Source organism: Conger conger, unplaced genomic scaffold (genome assembly GCF_963514075.1).
Source record: "Conger conger unplaced genomic scaffold, fConCon1.1 SCAFFOLD_69, whole genome shotgun sequence".
Classification (NCBI taxonomy): Eukaryota; Metazoa; Chordata; class Actinopteri; order Anguilliformes; family Congridae; genus Conger; species Conger conger.
The window spans coordinates 71,754-98,260 of record NW_026890384.1 but is presented as its reverse complement, the minus strand read 5'-3'; the positions used below and the strand labels follow the sequence as shown (position 1 = coordinate 98,260).

The 26,507-nt window shown below is 44.0% G+C and overlaps 2 protein-coding genes across 2 annotated transcripts; one reads left to right on the top strand and one right to left on the bottom strand.

Annotated features, from left to right (window-relative positions):
* Positions 1–6,262: 6,262 nt before the first annotated feature.
* Positions 6,263–6,880, bottom strand: LOC133120050 (small ribosomal subunit protein uS12m-like). Its single transcript, XM_061230204.1, has one exon. The coding sequence runs from the start codon at positions 6,878–6,880 to the stop codon at positions 6,491–6,493; it is 390 nt and encodes a 129-aa protein (XP_061086188.1). The 3' UTR covers positions 6,263–6,490.
* Positions 6,881–11,170: 4,290 nt separating this feature from the next.
* LOC133120049 (E3 ubiquitin-protein ligase TRIM35-like) lies at positions 11,171–17,758 on the top strand. The gene is made up of 6 exons (XM_061230203.1): positions 11,171–11,575; positions 13,796–13,891; positions 13,968–14,198; positions 15,294–15,316; positions 15,762–15,880; positions 17,120–17,758. The coding sequence occupies exons 1-6, from the start codon at positions 11,171–11,173 to the stop codon at positions 17,650–17,652; spliced, it is 1,407 nt and encodes a 468-aa protein (XP_061086187.1). The 3' UTR covers positions 17,653–17,758.
* Positions 17,759–26,507: the final 8,749 nt, after the last annotated feature.

Below are 26,507 nucleotides of genomic sequence, written 5' to 3'. Positions count from 1 at the left end.
ACCACAGCGAGAAGAGGAAACCAGGCATCCACCCCCGGCACGATGATCCCCCGCACGCAACCCCCAGACCCCGCCCGCCCATGCAGCGCATCACGGGCAGCTTGCTCACCCTGCAGCCACGCCCAGCCCAGCCACACAGCCACGCTGCAGTGACTGCAGGAGCCACAAGCACAGCTCCTGGGGACCTGAGTCAGATAAGCCACACTGCAGTGACTGCAGGAGCCACAAACACAGCTCCTGGGGACCTGAGTCAGATAAGCCACACTGCAGTGACTGCAGGAGCCACACGCACAGCTCCTGGGGACCTGAGTCAGATGAGGGACCTGCTACATTTTATCTGCACAAAACTCATCAGTTAAATCATTACAGATATGGTGTCTTAAGCTTACATTTGATACTGATCAAATCTTTGTTTAAAATACAGTATATATCATATTCTATGATACAATTGACCAGGTGTCGGGCATATTTTCTGTGAAATATTATTGATATCAACAACGTCATCTTTCACAATTAGTAGTTGGAATATCCAGGGTCTGCACTGTTCCACCTTTGGGCTGAAGAGCACAGACCCAGACTTTGTACGTTCTGTAAATAGTTCTGATATTATAATTCTCCAGGAAACATGGTGCCGTGGAGATGTACCAACACCCTGTCCACAGGACTATAGAGAGCTGACAGAGCCCTCTGTAAAACACCCTGTCCACGTGACTATAGAGAGCTGATAGTGCCCTCTGTAAAACACCCTGTCCACATGACTATAGAGAGCTGATAGTGCCCTCTGTAAAACACCCCTGTGCCAAAGGTGGCAGGGATTCAGGGGGCAAAGGGGAACTCTCTAATTACATTTCCCCACAAAAGAGAGGTCAGACACACGTTTGGCTTCAAATTAAAAAAGAAATAATAAACTCAAATTTGGACATTTATATGTGTGCACTTTACGCCCCCATCGGAATACCATACTACATTGAAGATCTTTTCCAAAATCTTCAGTCTGAAATCCTCCATTTCCAAGCATTAGGCTCTGTATTGATAACGGGAGATCTCAATGCCAGGCAGAGAGACTGACTATGTCAGTGCAGAAGGGAATATCCATTTCTGTAGTGAAACCCCTTTATACCACACAAGTCACCACACAGAGGCAGAGCTATGACAGTGTGGTGAATAAAAATCACCTCTGTAAAGGCCTGGGTCTGTACATTGTTAATGGGAGGACCAGGGGGGACTCTCTGGGAGATACACATACAGCTCAGTGCTGGGTAGCAGTGTGGTTGATTATGATATTACAGACATGGACCCAGAATGTATTAATGCATTTACCCCTCTCAGACCATAGCCAGGTAACTCTATACCTGAAAAAAACAGAACGGGCCTTGAAAGATCACCATCCTGCAGTAAAACTGTTCAACTTAGAGCCCACATGCAGATGGGGCCAGACCAGCAGTGCAGAATACCAGGCAGCACTGAGCAGGGCTGAAATAGAGGGCATGCTGAATACCTTTCAGCAAACACAGTACCCAAGCAACAACAAGGGCTTAAACCTGGCAACAAAACACTTTAATGATATATTTGTTAAATTGGCAATAAAATCAAACCTTAAACTTGCAAACATGAAAATAAGATAAGAATGAGAATGAAAATAAGAAGGAGCCAGAAGAGAAATGGTTTGATAATGAATGCTGTCCAGCTCAGAAGCAGCTGAGACAGCTGTCCCATAAACACAGGGAGCCCAGTGACTACGAAGGACGCTTCAGATACCATCAGGCCCTGAGACTGGACAAACAGCTCCTCAGAAGGAAAAAACAGCTATATATGTCCAAAGAAGTTGACAAAATTGAAAATGCAATTAATCAAAACATGTTTTGGGATCACGTTTTGGGATCAGTGGAAAAAACGAAATTTGTCAAACACAAAAGAAAAATTGACAATACAGAATGGTAATATCTGCATAAAACACTTTCAAGAACTTCATCAAAAACTTGAAAGTGAAACATTTAATTCCAATCAGACCTCAATTTACAAACAATTAAAAGACTTTAAGACAGCCATTAAAGACAAACAAAATCCTTAGGACACCTTCATTACTCTGCAGGAGTTAAAAAGCAGCTACAGGCCCTGAAGGCCAGAAAAGCATGTGGACCTGATGGTATCTGCACAGAGATGTTGAAACATGGCAGCCCTAAACTACATGAGGCCCTCCTCAAACTATTTAATTTAACACTCAATACTGGGTGTTTCCCTGCAATCTGGAACCAAGGCTTGATTACCCCTATATTTAAAAGTGGAGATAAATTTGACCCAAACAATCATCGAGGCATCTGTGTGAGCAGTAATCTGGGGAAGGTTTTCTGCAGTATAATTAATGCCTGGATACTGGCCTTCCTTAAGGAACATGATGTCTTGAATAAGAGTCAGATTGGCTTTTTACCAAATTATTGCACCTCTGACCATATCTACACCCTACACACACTCATAAACAAGCACGTCCACCAAACTAATAAAGGAAAAATATTTGCATGCTTTGTTGATTTCAAAAAAGCATTTGATTCAATTTGGCACAGTTCTTTAAAATGTTACAAAGTGGTGTAGGGGGTAAAGTTTATGATATCATGAAATCGATGTACACAGAGAATAAATGCAGTATCAGTTGGAAATAAAAGAACTGAATTCTTCTGGGAGGAGGAGCAGGGAGGGGGGGAGGAACAAGAGAGAAACAGAGAGCACAAAGGAATGGGAATGGGAGTTATGGTCTTCCGAAAAAGAAAACTGATTGCAGGGAAGCAGGTACCACTTCACGCTAGGAGCCAACACCCTGGAGCACACCACCAGCTACACTTACCTGGGCCTGGTGATTAGGGCTCCAGGGAGTTTCAACATGGCAATAAACGCATTATGGGACAAAGCACACAAGGCCTACTACGCAATTAAAAGAACAATTCCCACATTCAATCCCCCTGTAAAAATCTGGCTATTATAGGGGCCTCTATTACACAACAACAACAAAAAAAGACAATGGGATGGAAATGAAATAGAAAAGTTTCACCTGGAGTTGTGCAAAAGTATATTACGTGTCCACAGAAATGCCCTAAATAATGTGTGCAGGGCCAAATTAGGCTGCTTCCCCCTCCTGCTGCCAGTAGAGAAAAGAGCTCCCAAATTCTGGGCTCATTTGAATCAGGCCGACCCACACTGCTACCAGCACGAGGCTGATCCACACTGCTACCAGCACGAGGCTGACCCACACTGCTACCAGCACGAGGCTGACCCACACTGCTACCAGCACGAGGCTGAGCCACACTGCTACCAGCACGAGGCTGAGCCACACTGCTACCAGCACGAGGCTGACCCACACTGCTACCAGCACGAGGCTGACCCACACTGCTACCAGCACGAGGCTGACCCACACTGCTACCAGCACGAGGCTGAGCCACACTGCTACCAGCACGAGGCTGAGCCACACTGCTACCAGCACGAGGCTGACCCACACTGCTACCAGCACGAGGCTGACCCACACTGCTACCAGCACGAGGCTGACCCACCCTGCTACCAGCACGAGGCTCTGAAGAGCAACCAGCTCTACCCACAGAAAGACCCTCTGGGACAACTTGCCATCAAAAAACATTTTTTACACAATATACAAGAAAATATTACAACCACAACATTTTTAAAAATTTGACAAAATCAACAAAAATCTGTACATTTTACACAATTGGCTTGAAGAAACTCAATAAAAAAATTAATTGGAAATTTACTGTACCCTAGGCCGAGATTAGTGAGGTATTCTGACGGAGTAGAGTTAAAAACTCGTCAGGAGCATTTGGGGATTAGGTGTCTTGCTCAGAGACACTTCGACACAGCCCGGGCGGGGGATCGAACCAGCAACCCTCCGACTGCCAGACAACTGCTCTTTCTGCCTGACCTATGTCTTCATTCTCTCCTGGGAAATGGAGAGAAAGCAGGAATGCAAGATTGGAAGGAAGGTTGAACCCCGGGACTACCGTAAACACCCGAATAGTGGGGCACGCAGACAAGGGAGTGACTGGGCTAGGAAACATTCAGACTCAGACATCACAGGGGAGTGACTGGGCTAGTAAACATTCAGACTCAGACATCACAGGGGAAAACGAGTGCAAAGACTAATGAATATAAACAGAACATGAAATATGAAAAATAATAAATTACAAGAATAACGATAATAAACAATGATAAACTAACAGACAGAACACAGGAACATAACACACTTGTTAACAATGTACAGACTCAGTGACCACAGCCTTGCTGTTGAAACTGGTCACCACAAAAAGACCTGGCTGCCAAAAGAGAACAGGCTGTGTGCTCACTGCAGCCTGGGAGAGGTGGAGACAGAGGCCCACTTTCTAATTTGAATTCATGAGGGGGGTGAGAGAGAGAGAGAGAGAGAGAGAGAGGGAGAGAGAGAGAAGGGGTGAGAGAGAGAGGGAGAGAGGGGTTGAGAGAGAGAGAGGGAGGGAGTGAGAGAGAGAGGGAGAGAGAGAGGGGGTGAGAGAGGGAGAGGGCCTGGTGATTAGGGCTTCAGGGAGTTTCAACATGGCAATAAATGCATTATGGGACAAAGCACACAAGGCCTACTACACCATTAAAAGAACAATTTCCTAATTCAATCCCCCTGTAAAAATCTGCCTAAAAATATTTGACTGCATTTCCCCCTCTTTCTTGGGTGTGGGGGTTTGTTGTTTATCATTTATGTATGTCAATGCTTTTGCAACACAAATTTACTTGTCATGCAAATTTCAATTTCAATTTGAGAGAGGGGGTGAGAGAGAGAGGTTGAGAGAGGGAGGGTGAGAGAGAGGGAGAGAGAGAGAGGTTGAGAGAGGGAGGGTGAGAGAGAGAGAGAGATAGGGGGTGAGAGAGTGGGAAGGAGACAGGCTTTGGCAGTGAGATGGAATTGCCCATATATGTTCTCTTTGGGCCGATCGATGTGTTCTTTACGGGGGCTTCTTGCTGATAGCTTAGCTTCGATCAAATGTCTTCTGACTATAACAGCACTTCCAGGTAATTGTAGATCATCTTTGATCTTTCTGGAGCTGATGAATGGCTCAATCTTTGCCATTCTGACTATTCTTCGATCCGTTTGAACAGTAGTTGCTCATTTTCTTCTGCATGTTTTGGGTTTTTGTTGCCATTTGAAAGCATTTGAGATCATTTTAGCTGAGCATCCTATAATTTCCTGCACTTCTTTATGTTTTCCTCTCTCCAATCAACTTTTTAATCAAATGATGTTGTTCCTCCGAGCAATGTTTGGAACGGCCTAGTTTACTTAGCAATTCAGAAGGAAATATATTTTATAACAATGTGTGAAACATTTGCTTCCGTTCTTCCTTAATAAAGGACAATTAATGACACCTTTTTTTCAAATAATGAATTAATTCTCTAATTAAACTCCACACTGCTATTATTGAACACGCCGCTTTCAATGAATGAGTCAATTACTCAGAACAAGCAGCGTGCATGTCATGACAGTTGGGTCTGTTGTTTTTCTACTACACTACTACATTTACAAGTATTTGCCATGCAGAAATATCACTACTACTAATAACAGTGGTTCATCAGGTTACTGATGTTGTACTGCTATTTTGTTTTAACACGACTGTACATTTTATCATATTATATTTAATGTATCCTCACTAAATTAAATTCATGTATAAAAATGAAAGGAAAATCATTTTTTATTAAATACATCACTCCACATAAGGTTCAATGGCAAGGTCCACTGTGCCCAGGCACACACAGAAAGTTAGCAGAGAGTTGTTCAGGAAGTGCAGCACGGAGCAGGAGGTACTGACGGACCGCAGGGAGCAGGAGGTACTGATGGACCGTGAGGGACTGACGCACCGTGAGGGACTGACGGACCGTGAGGAGCAGGAGGGACTGACGGACCGTGAGGGACTGACAGACTGTGAGGGACTGACTGACGCACCGTGAGGGACTGACTGACGCACCGTGAGGGACTGACTGACGCACCGTGAGGGACTGACGCACCGTGCGGGACTGACAGACTGTGAGGGACTGACGCACCGTGAGGGACTGACAGACTGTGAGGGACTGACGCACCGTGAGGGACTGACAGACTGTGAGGGACTGACTGACGCACCGTGAGGGACTGACTGACGCACCGTGAGGTACTGACGCACCGTGAGGTACTGACGCACCGTGAGGGACTGACAGACTGTGAGGTACTGACGCACCGTGAGGGACTGACTGACGGACCGTGAGGGACTGACTGACGCACCGTGAGGGACTGACGCACCGTGAGGGACTGACGGACCGTGAGGGACTGACTGACGCACTGTGAGGTACTGACGCACTGTGAGGGACTGACGCACCGTGAGGGACTGACTGACGCACCGTGAGGGACTGACTGACGCACCGTGAGGGACTGACGCACCGTGAGGGACTGACGCACCGTGAGGGACTGACTGACGCACCGTGCGCGGAGCTGGCCCCAGGGTCACTGTTTCTTCTTCACCACGTGAGCGCAGTCGTACTTGCCGCGCACCACGGTGAGCTTGAGCCCCGGCAGGTCCTGTGTGCGGCCGCCCTGCACCAGCACCACGTTGTGCTCCTGCAGGCTGTGTCCCTCCCCAGGGATGAAGCACACCGCCTCCCGGCCGTCCGACAGCCGCACGCGGGCGCACTTGCGATTGGCCGAGTTGGGCTTCTTGGGCTTGCGGATCAGGGTCTTCAGGACCACGCCCTTCAGCTGGGGCCGGCCCCCAGTGGCCCCTGGCTGGCGGGGGGGCACGGGGGGCTTGCCCTTCCGGTGCATCTGGTTCAGCGTCGCGTCGCCATGGTTCTGGAGAGGGGGGAATCTGGAAATCTTCAATTTGTCGAAAAACATCTTCACGAGGGAAAAGACGACACCACGGCAGCAAGTTCTTCAGGAAAATCAGACTTTATTAGCAGCAGCGCATAAAGCCGGATCAGTTCTCTAGAACTGAACCCCAACTGTCATTTTTACACCCATTTTATACACAGATACTCCACCTACAACTCCTCCTCAAACCTCATTCTCAAATCACCCACACTTTTCTTATCTTAACTCCTCCCAAAGCTCCTCCCACAACGTCATTGTGGCAAATCGCCAACGGTCCTTATGCTCTGCCAGCTCTGTACAAAGTTCAGGGCGTTCTGCCAACTACGTGTCCTCACCTCACCCCGCACCTGCTCTTGGCAAACTACCAGACCTCATAAAGTTCTGGATGCCCCCCCTGTAACACACACGTCATCCATACACGTCACTCTGTATTTATTTATTTATTTATTTATTTATGTATTTATTTTTTGCACAATAGCAAAGACAGACAACAAAAAAAGAGATTATCACAGTTTAAAATGTGCAAGGTGAGACATGAAACCCTACTGGGCTTATATGGGAGCCTCACCCAAGAGACACAATGGTCAGAAACCATTGCATACAAATTATAGAAAAAAGAACTATTATTAAATAAAACTAAAAATGTACTATTATTTAAAGCAATCAAAGATAATTATAATTGAGAACAATAACTCAATATACAATATTTATACAGAATATAAAATGAAGAAAGAGATAAAGAGAGAAAGAAAGAAAGTGTGAAAGAGTGAAAGAAAGAAAGAAAAATACATGTAAGATACACAATACAAAATAAAAGCAATAATAAAGTAAAACAATGAAGTAAAACAACCAGTCCCACCAGAATTATGCGTCAGGCCACCCCCGGGCCGCAGCAAAGAGTCCACCAGGGTGCACCCACATCCCGCCCCTGACAGCCAGGGGAACAGGATGTGGGCCCACCCCAACAAACTCCTCGCCACAGCCCGAAAACGGCCCACCGCACAACTCCGGAAGCACTGAACAACTTAACAGATAAGACAAATTATTACAAAGTTGCTGTTACATTACTGATGAGGTAATTTTTTAGACTCTTCTTAAAGGATGATAAATAGACAATTTTTTTAATATAGTCCGGTAATTGATTCCAAAGACAAGGACCCTGATATCGCAAAGTAAATTGACCAAGAGTAGTTCTAAAGAAAGCAGTATGGAGATCAGAAGACTGTCTTGTGGCATAACTGTGAACTTGGTTGTTGGAAAAGAATATATTACAGAAACTAGGAGGCAAGAGATTCATTCATTGCTGGAAAACAAATAAGCAGACTTGATACACATTTATATCATAAACATTCATAATTGCAAGTTTTTGGAACAGAGGTTTCGAGCTAGCACGTGGTTCAGAAAAAGTAGCTATTCTAACAAATCGCTTATGTAATGTAAAAAGGTGTTTCAGGTTTGATCTGTAGGTGCTTGCCCATACTACATTACAATAGGAAAGAAAAGGATAAACTAAGGTGTAATACAGAGAAATAAGAATTTTTCTAGGTATGTCTTATCCTGCTGATGATACCAATATTCTTGGCAACTTTGTTGCAGACAAATGATATATGTTTTTTCCAATTTAGATTTTCGTCAATGTAGACTCCTAAAAACTTGGCGGACTGCACTCTGTCTAATGAATGATTAGATATGTAGACCTCTTTATTAAGGGTTGTTTTTTGTCTATTCTTTGGTATGACCAGCATATAAGATGTTTTTTTTTATGTTGAGTGATCATTTATTTTTTTGGAACCAGAGATGTACTTTACTAAGCTCAGTGTTAGTTTTACTAATCAGGTCTTCATAATTTCTATCAGACAAGAACATATTAGTATCATCAGCAAAAATTATTAAAAACATATTTTTGGCAACCAAATATAAATCATTAACATAAATAATAAAAAGCAGTGGACCAAGTACTGAATCTTGTGGTACACCACATGTTAAGTTCTTATAGCTAGATTCAGTACCATTCCATGAGACAAACTGTTTGCGATTTGTTAGATAGTCACAGAACCATTTGAGCTCAGTCCCCCCCAATACCATACAGCTGCAGCTTCTTTGCCAGAATATCATGATCAACGGTATCGAACGCTTTAGATAAATCAATAAAAACGCCAATAGTAAATTCAGTATTATCCAAGGCCCTTGAGAATCGATCAATTAGTTGTACCAGAGCCATCGCTGTAGAATGTTTTTCCCTAAATCCATATTGATGAGTGTATAAAAGATTGTGTTCATTAGGAAAAGCTGTTAATCTATTGTACACAATTCTTTCGAGTACTTTGGTCAGACAAGGCAGAATAGATATTGGTCTGTAATTTGAGAATTTAGACATCTCATCAGATTTATATACTGGGATAACTCTGGCCCACTTGAGTTGATCGGGACAACGGCCTGTGGAAAGAGAACAATTCAATATGTGAAGAAGAGGTTTCATTATTACAGGTAAGCATTGTTTGAGAAGACCATCATGACCAGCTCCCTTAGGTTTGAGCTGGGATACAATGTCCTCTAGCTCTGACATCTCAATCAGACTGAACTTGAATTGTTTAGGTGTCTGTATGTCAGGGAATGACATAAGGCTATGAGGTATACAATCAGCCAGTAGAGGTCCAATATTGACAAAAAAAATCTTTAAATCCATCAGCAACTTTTACAGGATCAGTTATTGACTTATTTCCCTGTCTATCTTGAAATTCTTGACACAATATTGCATTGGAAGGAGTCTTATTCATAATCTCTTTAATAATTGACCATGTTGTTTTCATATTGTTACTAGACTCTGTAAGTTTAGTTTCATAATGATGTCGCTTGGCAATTCGTAGGAGATGATTAAGTTTATTCCTATAAGAGGAATACAACTTGAGATTCAAAGGAGATGGGATGGTAAGGTATGCTTTATAAAGGTTGTGTTTTTTTCTTATGGATTTCTTTAGCCCTTTTGTGAGCCATGATGTAGGTTTTCTTTGACACCTTTTTGTTTCCTGGTAAGGGAATGCAATATCAAAAAGTTTGAAAAATAATTGGAAAAATATATCATATGCTTTCTGGGCATCTCCCTCCATCTCCACTGAATGCCATGGACTTTCATTCAATGACAAAATTAATCTTTTAATATTGGACTGACTGAAGTTTCTAAATTCTGCCACTTGTTTGCAGTTTTTGGGAGGAGTAATCTGTGCTAGATGGAACATAGGGAGGTGGTCAGATAGATCTGCAAATAGAACACCTAATATGCCAGGATCATCAGTTGAGTTACTAAATATATTATCAATTAAGGTTTTGTTTGTAGCTGTGATTCTTGTAGGTTTGAGAGGATAGAAGGCAGAGGCACTCAGATGGTCAGCAAAAGCGCAGGATTGGGGGTGCATTAGATTTATATTAAAGTCACCCAACTTTTGTTCTCTGATGAAATTTTGCTCAAAGTAGCGGTAAGACATTTAATAAATGAGTTTTGATTGGAGTTAGGAGGCCTATAAATGCAACCAATTATAACATTGTTCTGCTGGATACCAGGAATAAGTTCAATGAATATAGCTTCAGCATCCTGGCCTAGTGAAATTTCTAGGTCAGGGCGAAGAGAGAATTTAAGTTGATCCTGCAGAAATAGGGATACGCCACCACCAATCCTGTCTTGCCTGTAACAAGGAATATGATTATAGCCTTGAATGTTAAAAAGAGACACTTTCTCACTAGTTAACCATGTTTCTGTTAGGGCAATTACCTTGAATTGTATGGAAAATAAAGAAAGATAATTGGTGAGATCATCAAAATGTTTTGGTAGTATGTCTGGAGTATTTACTATGAACATCTAACAGATATTATTATTTGATACTATTAATATATGTGGATTATTACGAATACCGAATAACGAATAGAAGGCAACAGAATTAAATAAATGACTAAATAAATAAGTGCATCTCCTCAAAGAATCTGTAGAACAGGGCTGGTGGCACAATGCTGCCCCCTGCAGGAAGTGTCTCTGATAAACAGGTGTGTCAAACAGGTGTGTCAAACAGGAAGAGCAAAGTACAGTTTCTCACACACAGACGCTTTAGATACATGGGGGACCTTATGAAATGATTTCACGGTATATTTTTCCGAAGTTAAACAGTTTTAAAAGATGTTCCTTGATGAATAAATATAGACAGGGGAGAACAGAGATTTGGGATTAATTTAAAGACATTTTATTTTAACAGCAGTGAAGGAAAGTGAAACTAAACTGCAGATTTAGCAGAAGCCATTACTGAGCTCAGAACAGACAGAGACAGAATGGCGTCTGGATCTTCTCTCCTGGAAGAGGAGCTCTCCTGTCCTGTGTGCTCTGAAATCTTCAGGGATCCTGTTATCCTGACTTGCAGTCACAGCTTCTGTAAGGCCTGTCTGCAGCAGTACTGGGATCAGAAGGGATCTCGGGAGTGCCCAGTTTGCAGGAGAAAATATTCGAAGGGTTTTCTTCCCCCTAATCTTGCTCTGAGGAATACTTGTGAGGCATTCTTAAAGGAGAGAAGTCAGAGAGCTGAAGCAGGATCAGAAGTGCTCTGCAGTCTGCACAGTGAGAAACTCAAACTCTTCTGTTGGGATGATCAAACACCCATCTGCCTTGTCTGTCAAACTTCAGAAAAACATGAAAACCACAAACTGCGACCAGTTCAAGAGGCTGCAGGAAAGTATAAGGTAAATGTTTGAGAACAGAATTTGTTCATTGAATGTTCATTGTTTCTTTTATTTAATTAATATTAATCAGATGTTTAGAAAGTTTATATTTTTAGTGCTGTCATCTGCTGAGACCTGGGAGAATGCTCTCTGTTTGAAAACATGAACAAATGAGTCAGAAATACAGTCATATCTTGATTCTTCATTTTTAAAAAATGATTTAGAATTTCTAATTAAGTTGTTACATTATTTCCGAAGGTATATGTTCTGCAAAAGGAGCCATTTTAGTTCTCAGACCTGACTGCAGTTTGAGCGCCTAACTATGTGTCACATGACTGACAGAGAGAGACAGGGGGGAGGGGCAGGAGTGTGGAGACATTCTCAGAGCTGTGTTAGGGAGCAGTGCCCAGCATGGGACAGTAGGGGTCAAAGTTCATCCCTCATATTATGGTGTCACTAGAGACTAAGGATACAGCACATTAAACCTGGGACAAGTTCATTTTAAAACCTTTGTGAATTTACAGTCACACCCGTTGACAGTGTTGTGCAAAAATGTGGGCACCCCTGGTTCAAATTTCTGTTACAATAAATCTGTATGTGTTTGAAAGCAAACCTGAACTCTAAATGGTTATTTAAACATGAGGCAAAATTTATGATTGCTTTTTACTGTTTTACAAAAAGGAAAGGGGACCATTTAGATTATTCTTTGTTACTGTTCAAAAACATGATTACTAAGATGATACAAAATGGTTGAAGTCAAGGCAAGGTCTGGAAGAGCAAGAAAGATTTCAAATAGAATGGCCCGAGACCTGGTGAGAAATGCAAATTACTTGCGTTCGACTAAATCCATTTATACCGCTGGCAATGAGTATGCTTTACTGCACCATGTTTCCCGTTCTTACTGTGTCACATGGTCTGTCAGACCAAAGCCCTGTAGTCATTTGTGGTCTTAGACTGCCATATTGCGGCGTCAGGTTGTTAGTAGCTAATGCATATTTTATATATAATTTTATAGTAACATTGCTGGTATTGCTGCCATTTTATAAGTAATGTTGTAATCTCTGTAATGTAATGCAATGTTGCAGTCTTCTACGTATTTGTTTAATGCATTCATGAGGCTGACCATATTCGATCTTACTTGTTTTATTTACACACACACACACACACACACACACACACACACACACACACACACACACAAACCATAAGTCTGAAGTTGGCTGCATTTAGTCTGACTGACAAATGAAGCCGGTTTGGGTAGAACCTGTCACAGCACGTACATCATACCTCACACAACGTACTTTAAACAACAAAGACCTACATGGCAGAGTTGCCAGAAAGAAAACCTGAAGCCTTCTGGCACAATGTGCTTTTTGGCCACCACCAAAGAAGGTATGTGTGGAGAAAAAAGGGTGAAGCCTTTGTAGAGGAGAACACCTTGAACTGTGAAGCATGGAGGTGGATCCATTATGCTTTGGGGTTGTGTGGCAGCTGGGGGCACAGGACATTGTGTGGGTGGAAGGAAGAATGGATTCCACCAAATACTAATATATTCTAGTAGTCAGTCCAGACATTGAAGTTGAAGAGAGGTTGGGTGTTCCAGCAAGACAATGATCCAAAGCATACCTCAAAATCAACCATGAAGGACCTCCATGAAAGAGAGATGAAGGTTTTGGAATGGCCACCACAGTCCCCAGACTGTGGAGAGATCTCAAACATGCTGTACATGCAAGGAGGCCGAAGAATATTTCTGAGCTAGAGGTGTTCTGCCAGGAATAATGGGGAATAAGCAAGAATTTAGAGACTCTTAACTGGCTACAGGAAGTGTTTACAACCTGTTATAGTTGCCTGAGGAGGAGTTACAAAGTACAAACTGACAGGGTTCCCAAACTGTCCACAGGGCCTTTTTCTTTTCTTTATTATTTTGAAACTGTAAAAAATGTAAATAAAAAGTCTTGCTTTAAAATGTGCAGAAATTGCTTCAGTTCACTTAGATATTCATTGTAAAAGGCTTTTTGAGCAGGGGGGCCCAAAACGTATGTACCTGACATGTCCTGTCATAGAGGCAGGGCACTGATATGTGTCTCAGTGAGCACACTGTTTTTACTCAAGCTGTGACCTGAGTCTCCATTCTGGCTCCCCTCTGTCTGTGCAGGGGCTCTTGTGCTGTCTGTGAAGGCAGTGAATTTTACTGTGGGTCTGTTTCCTCAGTAAAGTGTGGACTCTGTCATTTCGTTCCAGGAGAAACTCAGGACTGCACTGGCTCCACTGCAGAAGAAGCTAGAAGCCTTTAATGCAGTGAAACTAATCTGTGATCAAACAGCAGAGCACATCAAGGTACTGTACTGAGGCCTTTAAATCACAATGCAGCACTGGATTGTGCTGAAATGATGGTGAATAATGTTTATTCCAGAGCCAGGCCAAGCACACAGAGAGACAGATAAAGATGGAGTTTGAGAAACTTCAGCAGTTCCTAAAGGATGAAGAGGCAGCCAGGATCACTGCACTGAGGGAGGAAGAGGAGCAGAAGAGTCAGATGATGAAGGAGAAGATTGAGAAGATGACAGAAGAGATATCATCCCTTTCAGAACAGATCAGAGCCATAGAACAGGAGCTGGGAGCTGAAGATGTATCATTCCTGCAGGTAAGACCTGTTCACTCTGCGTCTGTAGGACTCTATACAAACTGCTGTTAATGCCTACACATATTCATTTATACAATATAGTATTCTCATTCTCATTCTCCTGCTACACCCACACTCTGTACACATGTATAACCATGTTAAAGCAGCTCATCACACACTGTACACATGTATAACCATGTTAAAGCAGCTCATCACACACACTCTGTACACATGTATAACCATGTTAAAGCAGCTCATCACACACACTCTGTACACATGTATAATCATGTTGAAGCAGCTCATCACACACACTCTGTACACATGTATAACCATGTTAAAGCAGCTCATTTATTGTTCTATGTCATTGTCGGGGAAGCGAGGATTAAGTATAATGAGAATCCAGAGGTTCCAACTAACAATGTCCTTGTTAAGATGTTCAGCACTCTGAATACTGAACACAAGTGTTATTGTGTGCTAGAACCCTCACTTAACCTACACATAATGTATATTTTATGTGATTTAAATTCATTATGATTAAGAATGACAAATATCAATGAAAAGGAAGGAATTGTTAAATCTGGGAACTGGCAATCTCCATGTTCCATATAATAAAACCAAATGAAACCACGTTGGTTTCCTCTTTAATCTGGAACTGCTTCTAGCAATGTAGATGTCAACTGTCCAGTGTCAACAGTCATGCTGAATATAGACACTCAGTGAATGATTTGAATTGAATGTTACAGATTGCATTCAGAAGGATATTCTGGCAGGGCCCTGCCCTGGTTCTGGTGTCTCTTCAGAGACTGCAGGAGGTCAGCAGGTCAGGCCCAAAGACTGCAGGCCTGGATTAGGGTATCAGTGTGGCTCTGATGTCAGAGGACATCAGCATTCTTACAAGCAATCTAATATTGATAATATTGCCCCATCCAATCACCCTGTTCCTCTGAAGGCCTGAATCTGAACACAACATATCTTACAGCATATCTAAAGCATATTCAGTAGGAGACAGTCAGATATGTGGTTTCTAACACAGTATTAATGGACTGAGTATGGACTACAGTGAGAATAATTCACTCTCCTTATTTCAGAGCTACAAGGACACACAAATCAGGTAAGCAAACTCCATCCTCTCTCACCAGGTCTTGTGAGTGTGTGTCTCTCAATGGGGCTGTGAGTGTGTGTCTCTCAGTGGGACTGTGAGTGTGTGTCTCTCAGTGGGGCTGTGAGTGTGTGTCTCTCAGTGGGGCTGTGAGTGTGTGTCTCTCAGTGGGGCTGTGAGTGTGTGTCTCTCAGTGGGGCTGTGAGTGTGTGTCTCTCAGTGGGGCTGTGAGTGTGTGTCTCTCAGTGGGGCTGTGAGTGTGTGTCTCTCAATGGGGCTGTGAGTGTGTGTCTCTCAGTGGGGCTGTGAGTGTGTGTCTCTCAGTGGGGCTGTGAGTGTGTGTCTCTCAGTGGGGCTGTGTGGCAGAACGCTGGGAGGGATGGAGCCATTTTCTTACAGAATGAAGATCTGATGTTGCTGCTGATAATCTTCTATGGTAATGAAACCACGCCCACAGCACAAGTGACTCCTGAATATTATTGCAGAGCCCAGTGCACCCTGGGGGATCCAGAGAAGGTCTCAGGAGCGCTGATTGATGTGGCCAAGCACCTGGGCAATCTGAAGTACAGAGTGTGGGAGAAGATGCTGGGGACTGTTCAATACAGTGAGTACTGGGGGCAGGGAGCTCCACATTGTCACTGTACAGGGGGAATCTTCAGCATCCTTTCCACAAGCTGATGAAGCCAGTCAGAGTCATATTGGTCCTGTCTGTGTAAGAGCCCTGGAGTGAAGAGACTGAGCACCAGTCCTTAATCTCACTGATGCTCATAATAAAATGCTGCTTTAAGAGTGATACTGTATTTAAGGGGAAGGACAGGAGCTACACAAACACTGACAGGCTTTGCTCCCTCTTACAGGGATTATACAATGTGTGATTTATGAAATATTATCCTTTAGTTCTGGTGCATCTCTCACACATCTATCTGAGGCTATAGTGTTGTTCTTGTGAAACCCAGTTTGTACAATCAGGAGCCTGTTAGAGCAATTCTCGGGAATTGGTGAATAATTTGTTTTACGGCAATAATATTCTGGTCCAGAAGAGCAATGCACAAGACAATGGTCATTCAGATCTTTATAGTATTTTAAAAACTTGTCATGGGAAGGAGGGGCTGTTGATACTGGCTCAATGCCAGCACCCCCCACTGTAACCCCCTCTCCCTCTCTCTCCCTCTCTCTCCCCTCTCCCTCTCTCCCCCTCTTCCTCTCTCTCTCTTTCTCTCTCTCTCCCCCTCTTCTTCTCTCTCTCTCCCCCTGCCTCTCTCTCTCCCCCTCTTCCTCTCTCTCCCTCTCTCGCTCCCTCTCCCTCTCTCCCTCTCTCCCTCCCCTCTCCCTCTCTCCCCCTCTTCCTCTCTCTCTCCCTCCCTCTCTCTCCCCCTCTTCCTCTCTCTCTCCCCCTCTTCCTCTCCCCCTCTCCCCATCTCTCTCCCCCTCTTCCTCTCTCTCCCTCCCTCTCTCTCCCCCTCTTCTTCTCTCTCTCCCTCCCCCTCTTCCTCTCCCTCTCTCTCTCCCTCTCTCCCCCTCTTCCTCTCTCTCTCCCTCTCTCTCTCTCTCTCTCTCTCTCTCCCTCTCTCTCTCCCTCACTCCCTCTCTCCCCCTCTCTCTCCCAGGGCATAGCGCACAGGGCAAGTGCACACTTAAATGTGAAATAAACATATTTTGTAATAAATGATCAATAACAAAACACTTAAAGGAATAATATAGATGTTAAACGTTTTCTTTTCGCACTTTAAAGATATATGGTAATTAGCCCAACAGTTTTATTGAGTCCTTTGTTCAGCCCATTGTGTCTGACGGTTTCCCTTTGTGCAGATCAGTGCTGACGTCTCATTCTCTGTCCCTTCAGCTCCTGTGACTCTGGACCCAAACACAGCACATCCCAAACTCTCACTGTCTGAGGATCTGACCAGTGTGAGATGCAGTGATGAGAGTCAGCAGGTTCCTGATAATCCAGAGAGATTTGATGGGTGGTGGTGGGTGCTGGGCTCTGAGGGATTCAGCTCAGGGAGACACTGCTGGGATGTAGAAGTGGGGGATAATGAGTACTGGGTGGTGGGTGTGGTTAAAGAGTCCATCAGCAGGAAAGGGCATGGGGGTGCGTGCCCAGCAGGAGGAGTGTGGGGTATAGAGCAATACTGGAGTGGGAAATACAGAGCCATGACCTCCCCACGTACATTACTCACTGTGCAGAGGAACCTCCAGAGGGTCAGAGTGCAGCTGGACTGGGACAGGGGGGAGGTGTCATTCTCTGACCCCAGTGACAACACTCCTCTCTACACTTTTAAACACTCCTTCACTGAGAGACTGTTTCCATTCTTTAGGCCATCTACTCACAGGATGCAGATCTGTCCACTGAAGGTGTCTGTGAGTGTAAAATAGCACTGAGGGATTGTGGGTAAACATCAGATGAAATAACAGGGCTGTATTTAGTCACATCTGAACAGGTTTTAAATAAATGTCAGAAACAAACAGCACATCAAAAACAAAATATTGTTTATTATTTGAAATGAATGAATCACAATGTGTAATGAGTTGAGTGTAATAAATACACCAGTGGAGTCACTCCAGGGTGCTGCTCTTTTCCAACCCGTCTATTTTTACTGAGAGGACATCAGGCTTCACCACCGGGAAGGGAGGGAGGGAGAGAGAGAGAGAGAGAGAGAGAGAGAGAGAGAGAGAGAGAGAGAGAGAGAGAGAGAGAGGAAGGGAGGAGGGAGGGGGAGGGAGAGAGAAAGGAAGAGGGGGAGAGAGAGAGGGAGGGAGAGAGAGGGAGAGGGAGGGAGAGAGAGAGGGAGGGAGAGAGAGGGAGAGGGAGGGAGAGAGAGAGGGAGGGGGAGAGGAAGAGGGGGAGGGAGGGAGGGAGAGAGAGGAAGAGCACAGGTGTGAGATACAGGAGCTGCCATGAGACACCTGGAGGAGGATAACCAGGCCTTAAGGACAGAGCTCCACAGAGTAAAAGAGGAGCAGGCCTTAAGGACAGAGCTCCTCAGAGTAAAGGAGGAGCAGGCCTTAAGGACAGAGCTCCACAGAGTAAAAGAGGAGCAGGTCTTAAAGACAGAGCTCCTCAGAGTAAAAGGGGAGCAGGCCTTAAGGACAGAGCTCCGCAGAGTAAAAGAGGAGCAGGCCTTAAGGACAGAGCTCCACAGAGTAAAAGAGGAGCAGGCCTTAAGGACAGAGCTCCACAGAGTAAAAGAGGAGCAGGCCTTAAGGACAGAGCTCCTCAGAGTAAAAGAGGAGAAGGCCTTAAGGACAGAGCTCCTCAGAGTAAAAGAGGAGCCAAGACTGACCAACAGCCAGAGCCTGCAGAGAGACATGGAGGGACTCAAACACACACCCCCCCCCCACACACACACACACACACACACACACACACACACACACACTCATACACTCACACACACACACTCATACACTCACACACACACACACACTCTCTCACACACACGTGCACACACACACACACACACACACACACTCCCCCTTCAAACACTCACTACCACTGACACACAGTCTACCCCTCCTCATGTAGACACACATACCAACGCCCTCACTCCCCCTACCACTGACACACAGTCTACCCCTCCTCATGTAGACACACATACCAACACCCTCACTCCCCCTACCACTGACACACAGTCTACCCCTCCTCATGTAGACACACATACCAACACCCTCACTCCCCCTACCACTGACACACAGTCTACCCCTCCTCATGTAGACACACATACCAACACCCTCACTCCCCCTACCACTGACACACACTCTACCCCTCCTCATGTAGACACACATACCAACACCCTCACTCCCCCTACCACTGACACACAGTCTACCCCTCCTCATGTGGACACACATACCAACACCCTCACTCCCCCTACCACTGACACACAGTCTACCCCTCCTCATGTAGACACACATACCAACACCCTCACTCCCCCTACCACTGACACACAGTCTACCCCTCCTCATGTAGACACACATACCAACACCCTCACTCCTAACACTCCCAGAACCAGCCGACCCACAGGACAGCACACTGAGGCTGAAGTTATAATTCTGTGTGACTCCAATGGCAAATACCTCAATGAACGGCGGCTATTCCCTGGGAGAAATGTTATGAAGCTTCACTGCCCAACAACACAGACGGCCCTGGAACTACTGTCACAGCAAAGACTGGGAGAGGCCAAACACATCCTGATCCACACGGGGACCAACGACCTGAGCACATGCAGGATTGACGTAGCCAAGGCCCTGAGACAGGTGGCAGTTAAGGCCACACACCAGTACCCAGCAGCCAAAGTGACCATCTCCACCCTGCTGCCCAGAACAGACATGCCACAGCGAGTGATCCACAGCATCAACGCAGAGGTGTCCCGAGGCTGTGCCCTGCTGCCAAACGTCCAGCTGGCTCACCACCGTGACCTCTACGACCAGGTGCACCTCAACAATGAGGGGGTGAAGATGTTTACAAAGGTCCTAAAGGACACTGCACTGAGCAGGACCTCCACCAACAACCACAGCCAGAAGAGGAAACCAGGCATCCACCCCCGGCACGATAATCCCCCGCACGCAACCCCCAGACCCCGCCCGCCCATGCAGCACATCACGGGCAGCTTGCTCACCCTGCAGCCACGCCCAGCCCTGCCACACAGCCACGCTGCAGTGACTGCAGGAGCCACAAGCACAGCTCCTGGGGACCTGAGTCAGATAAGCCACGCTGCAGTGACTGCAGGAGCCACAAGCACAGCTCCTGGGGACCTGAGTCAGATAAGCCACGCTGCAGTGACTGCAGGAGCCACAAACACAGCTCCTGGGGACCTGAGTCAGATGAGGGACATCCTACATTTTATCTGCACAAAACTCATCAGTTAAATGATTACAGATATGGTGTCTTTAGCTTACATTTGATACTGATCAAATCTTTGTTTAAAATACAGTATATATCACATTCTGTGATACAATTGACCGCGAGTCGGGCATATTTTCCGTGAAATATTATTGATATCAACAACGTCATCTTTCACAATTAGTAGTTGGAATATCCAGGGTCTGCACTGTTCTGTTTGGGCTGAGGAGCACAGACCCAGACTTTGTATGTTCTGTAAATAGTTCTGATATTATAATTCTCCAGGAAACATGGTGCCATGGAGATGTACCAACACCCTGTCCTGCATAGTGCCCTCTGTAAAACACCCTGTCCATGTGACTATAGAGAGCTGATAGTGCCCTCTGTAAAACACCCTGTCCACGTGACTATAGAGAGCTGATCGTGCCCTCTGTAAAACACCCTGTCCACGTGACTATAGAGAGCTGATAGTGCCCTCTGTAAAACACCCTGTCCACGTGACTATAGAGAGCTGATAGTGCCCTCTGTAAAACACCCTGTCCACATGACTATAGAGAGCTGATAGTGCCCTCTGTAAACACCCCTATCCCAAAGGTGGCAGGGATTCAGGGGGCATTATAATTTGGCACAAAGGGGAACTCTCTAATTACATTTACCCACAAAAGAGAGGTCAGACACACGTTTGGATTCAAATTAAAAAAGAAATAATAAACTCAAATTTGGACATTTATATATGTGCACTTTACGCCCCCATCGGAATACCATACTACATTGAAGATCTTTTCCAAAATCTTCAGTCTGAAATCCTCCATTTCCAAGCATTAGGCTCTGTATTGATAACGGGAGATCTCAATGCCAGGCAGAGAGACTGACTATGTCAGTGCAGAAGGGAATATCCATTTCTGTAGTGAAACCCCTTTATACCACACACAAGTCACCACACAGAGGCAGAGCTATGACAGTGTGGTGAATAAAAATCACCTCTGTAAAGGCCTGGGTCTGTACATTGTTAATGGGAGGACCAGGGGGGACTCTCTGGGAGATACACATACAGCTCAGTGCTGGGTAGCAGTGTGGTTGATTATGCCATTACAGACATGGACCCAGAATGTATTAATGCATTTACCCCTCTCAGACCATAGCCAGGTAACTCTGTACCTGAAAAAAACAGAACGGGCCTTGAAAGATCACCATCCTGCAGCAAAACTGTTCAACTGAGAGCCCACATACAGATGGGGCCAGACCAGCAGTGCAGAATACCAGGCAGCACTGAGCAGGGCTGAAATAGAGGGCATGCTGAATACCTTTCAGCAAACACAGTACCCAAGCAACAACGAGGGCTTAAACCTGGCAACAAAACACTTTAATGATATATTTGTTAAATTGGCAATAAAATCAAACCTAGAACTTGCAAACATGAAAATAAGATAGAAAAATAAGAATGAGGCAGAAGAGAAATGGTTTGATAATGAATGCTGTCCAGCTCAGAAGCAGCTGAGACAGCTGTCCCATAAACACAGGGAGCCCAGTGACAACAAGGACGCTTCAGATACCATCAGGCCCTGAGACTGTACAAACAGCTCCTCAGAAGGAAAAACAGCAATATATGTCCTAAGAAATTGACAGAATTCAAAATGCAATTAATAAAAACACGTTTTGGGATCAGTGGAAAAAACGAAATTTGTCAAACACAAAAGAAAAATTGACAATACAGAATGGTAATATCTGGATAAATAATATCTGGATAAAACACTTTAAAGAACTTCATCAAAAACTTGAAAGTGAAACATTTAATTCCATTCACACCTCAATATACAAACAATTAAAAGACTTTAAAGCCATTAAAGACAAGCAAAATCCTTAGGACACCTTAATTACTCTGCAGGAGTTAAAAAGCAGCTACAGGCCCTGAAGGCCAGAAAAGCATGTGGGCCTGAAGGTATCTGCACAGAGATGTTGAAACATGGCAGCCCTAAACTACATGAGGCCCTCCTCAAACTATTTAATTTAACACTCAATACTGGGTGTTTCCCTGCAATCTGGAACCAAGGCTTGATTACCCCTATATTTAAAAGTGGAGATAAATTTGACCCAAACAATTATCGAGGCATCTGTGTGAGCAGTAATCTGGGGAAGGTTTTCTGCAGTATAATTAATGCCCGGATACTGGCCTTCCTTAAGGAACATGATGTCTTGAGTAAGAGTCAGATTGGCTTTTTACCAAATTATCACACCTCTGACCATATCTACACCCTACACACACTCATAAACAAGCACGTCCACCAAACTAATAAAGGAAAAATATTTGCATGCTTTGTCGATTTCAAAAAAGCATTTGATTCAATTTGGCACAGTGGACTGTTCTTTAAAATGTTACAAAGTGGTGTAGGGGGTAAAGTTTATGATATCATGAAATCGATGTACACAGAGAATAAATGCAGCATCAATTGCAAATAAAAGAACTGAATTCTTCTGGGAGGAGGAGCAGGGAGGGGGGGAGGAACAAGAGAGAAACAGAGAGCACAAAGGAATGGGAATGGGAGTTATGGTCTTCCGAAAAAGAAAACTGATTGCAGGGAAGCAGGTACCACTTCACCCTAGGAGCCAACACCCTGGAGCACACCACCAGCTGCACTTACCTGGGCCTGGTGATTAGGGCTTCAGGGAGTTTCAACATGGCAATAAACGCATTACGGGACAAAGCACGCAAGGCCTACTACACAATTAAAAGAGCAATTTCCACATTCAATCCCCCTGTAAAAATCTGGCTATTCTAGGGGCCTCTATTACACAACAACAACAAAAAAAACTATGGGATGGAAATGAAATAGAAAGATTTCACCTGGAGTTGTGTAAAAGTATATTATGTGTCCACAGAAATGCCCCAAATAATGTGTGCAGGGCCAAATTAGGCTGCTTCCCCCTCCTGCTGCCAGTAGAGAAAAGAGCTCTCAAATTCTGGGCTCATTTGAATCAGGCTGACCCACACTGCTACCAGCACAAGGCCGACCCACACTGCTACCAGCACGAGGCTGACCCACACTGCTACCAGCACGAGGCTGACCCACACTGCTACCAGCACGAGGCTGAGCCACACTGCTACCAGCACGAGGCTGAGCCACACTGCTACCAGCACGAGGCTGAGCCACACTGCTACCAGCACGAGGCTGACCCACACTGCTACCAGCACGAGGCTGAGCCACACTGCTACCAGCACGAGGCTCTGAAGAGCAACCAACTCTACCCACAGAAAGACCCTCTGGGACAACTTGCCATCAAAAAACATATTATATAAGAAAATATTACAACCACAACATTTTAAAAAATTTGACAAAATCAACAAAAATCTGTACATTTTACACAATTGGCTTGGAGAAACTAAATAAAAAAATTAATTGGAAATTTACTGTACCCTAGGCCGAGATTAGTGAGGTATTCTGACGGAGTAGAGTTAAAAACTCGTCAGGAGCATTTGGGGATTAGGTGTCTTGCTCAGGGACACTTCGACACAGCCCGGGCGGGGGATCGAACCAGCAACCCTCCGACTGCAAGACAACTGCTCTTTCTGCCTGAGCTATGTCATCATTCTCTCCCAGGAAATGGAGAGAAAGCAGGAAGTAAGGAATGCAAGATTGGAAGGAAGGTTGAACCCCGGAACTACCGTAAACACCCAAATAGTGGGGCACGCAGACAAGGGAGTGACTGGGCTCGTAAACATTCAGACTCAGACATCACAGGGGAAGACGAGTGCAAAGACTAATTACTATAAACAGAACACCAGACATGAATATGAAAAATAATAAATTACAAGAATAACGATAATAAACAATGATAAACTAACAGACAGAACACAGGAACATAACACACTCGTTAACAATGTACAGACCACAGCCTTGCTGTTGAAACTGGTCACCACAAAAAGACTTGGCTGCCAAAAGAGAACAGACTGTGTGCTCACTGCAGCCTGGGAGAGGTGGAGACAGAGGCCCACTTTCTACTTACCTGCCCCAAGTACCTCTTCATCACAAATCTATATTTTCCCAAATTCATTGCCCACAATAATCCATTTCAATGCCTATCAGAACCAAATAAATTAAAAATACCTCTGGGGGAAGAGGAAACAACAATAGAGGTGGCAGCTCAATACGTCTCTGCCTGCCATAATTTACAGCTTTTTACAATCGTTTTCACTCTTGTCTCAATACCATGTCCACTTTTTCAAAACACTTAACACATTCACCATATCATTAGACTATGTGAACTAAACTGTGGATATTTTTGCATTGCTTTCATACTAAAGGCATTCAATCACCACTTCTTCCAAAATTCATGAATACCTCTCTCAGTCAATGTTCACTACCAGCAAAAGTTTGTACAAATACAGCAAATTTTGCAGACATTTAGATACTCTGTTCAAAACAGTTAACTTTCAGTTCAAAACCCAATAAAATTCTGATCATTGTGGAAGGAAATATGCTGCATTTTGGCAGAAAAATGAAACTATATGCTTGAAATACGTAAGACAGATCATTCTGATTTGAGCAGAAAGTTTATTCAGTTTATTCCATTTTTTTTTGTTTGCAGCCTTGTTACCATCTGTACAAAAGTGATCATACTTGCATTGAAATGTGCATGTATATAGGGTAAATATAGATGTAGTTGTCACTGAAGAGATTTTTCCACTATTACTGCTGTATATGTACTGTTGAAACACCTGGCTGTCATTTCAGTGAACAACCTACCCAGGTGTTTGTTGTTTGTGCCCCGTTACCACATATACAAAAGGGGCCACCTTTGGATTGGCATTTGCATTATTTAGCCTTCGTGGGGAAAATGGATGCAGCCAGAGGCAGAGGAAGAAGACGTCGTGGAAGAGCAAGAACAGTTTTGTCTGATGAAATCAGAGCCACAGTCATTGATCATGTGGTAAATCATGGTCTGTCCCTGAGGGAATCAGGTTGAGGGTTCAACCAAACTTGTCTAGATCCACAGTGGCTTCAATAGTGAGGATGTTCAGGCAAACCAACAGGTACTATACAGTATTTGCAGCATTCTGACTGAAGGAGTTCAATTGATGTGTATATTACAGCAGTACTGTGATTTGAGAAGTCTCCAGAAAAAACAGATGTATCAGTGCACATTTGTCTTTGACTCACTACAGGACCCAGCAGTTACCTCACACAGTCACACGGGGGGAAGGGGAAGAATGTTTACACCTCAACAGGAGGATTCAATAGTTGGGATGGTCATTGTCAACAACAGCATCAGGCTAAGAGAAATATGCAACAACATAATCACAGACAACAACATATTTCCAAACACTGAGTGTAAGCACTACAACCATTTCAAGAGTGCTACAGAAACACCAGATCAGGATGAAACAGTTGTACACTGTCCCCTTTGACAGGAACTCTGAGGGTGTCAAGGCACTCAGGTACCAATATGAAGTTTATGAAGGTATATGTGAAGGTTTAGGACCACCACCCACATGAACAGATGTCACTTCTAGATGCAATGGCTGCTGGGTGTATGGACATAACAGTGGAACACATCCAGGGCTGGATAAGGCACGCAAAGAGATGTTTTCCACAGTGTATAGCAAGAGATAACATTCGGAGTGATGTTGATGAAAATCTATGGCCAAATGCAGAGGACGGGATGGATGGGCCAGGCCAACAGTAGACTTCTGATACTGATAGGCAGACAATATAGGTGCAAATTACTGTATATAGAGAAAATATTGCTTTTTGGTATGTATTTGTTATTGATTGTAATGTATTTTGAGTAATTGATTGTATTGTATTTTTCTTTTCTGAATTACAGTATATTGCACTGTGAGAACAAATGTCAAAATACTGTAAACCCTCTGAAGAATACTGTTGCTTTTGTGATTTGTTTCTTTATCATATATTGTTTTACATTACACAGTAAAAATTGTTATTCTGGGATTCCAATATAGTAAAACTTTCATTCATTTACAGTTTACTGTAAATTTACCACACTCAGTCATGAAATCTATTGTGAGAGGCAAACCAACAGATCAAAAGTTTCTTTAGCTACTTGGCTTGAAATATCTGTGGATGCAAAAATAGAGGAAAGGAAAACACATAATATATGTATTTAGCAATGCTCCAAGTTGTTTGTGTTTTGTAGTTCAGTGTACATTGAGTGACAAAGCAGTCTTATGGGAGAAAGCATATGCTATAGTTATGGCAGCAAGAGTCACTTTTGGGTGAAATATTAAGTGTTTTGGTGGTTGAAGTGCATTTTGCACCAAAGGTTAACCGATGTGTTCAGGTGTGTGTTTCAAAAGCACACTGTGTGAAGAGTTTTGAAAAAGTGGACATGGTATTGAGACAAGTGTGAAAACGATTGTAAACAAACTGTAAGA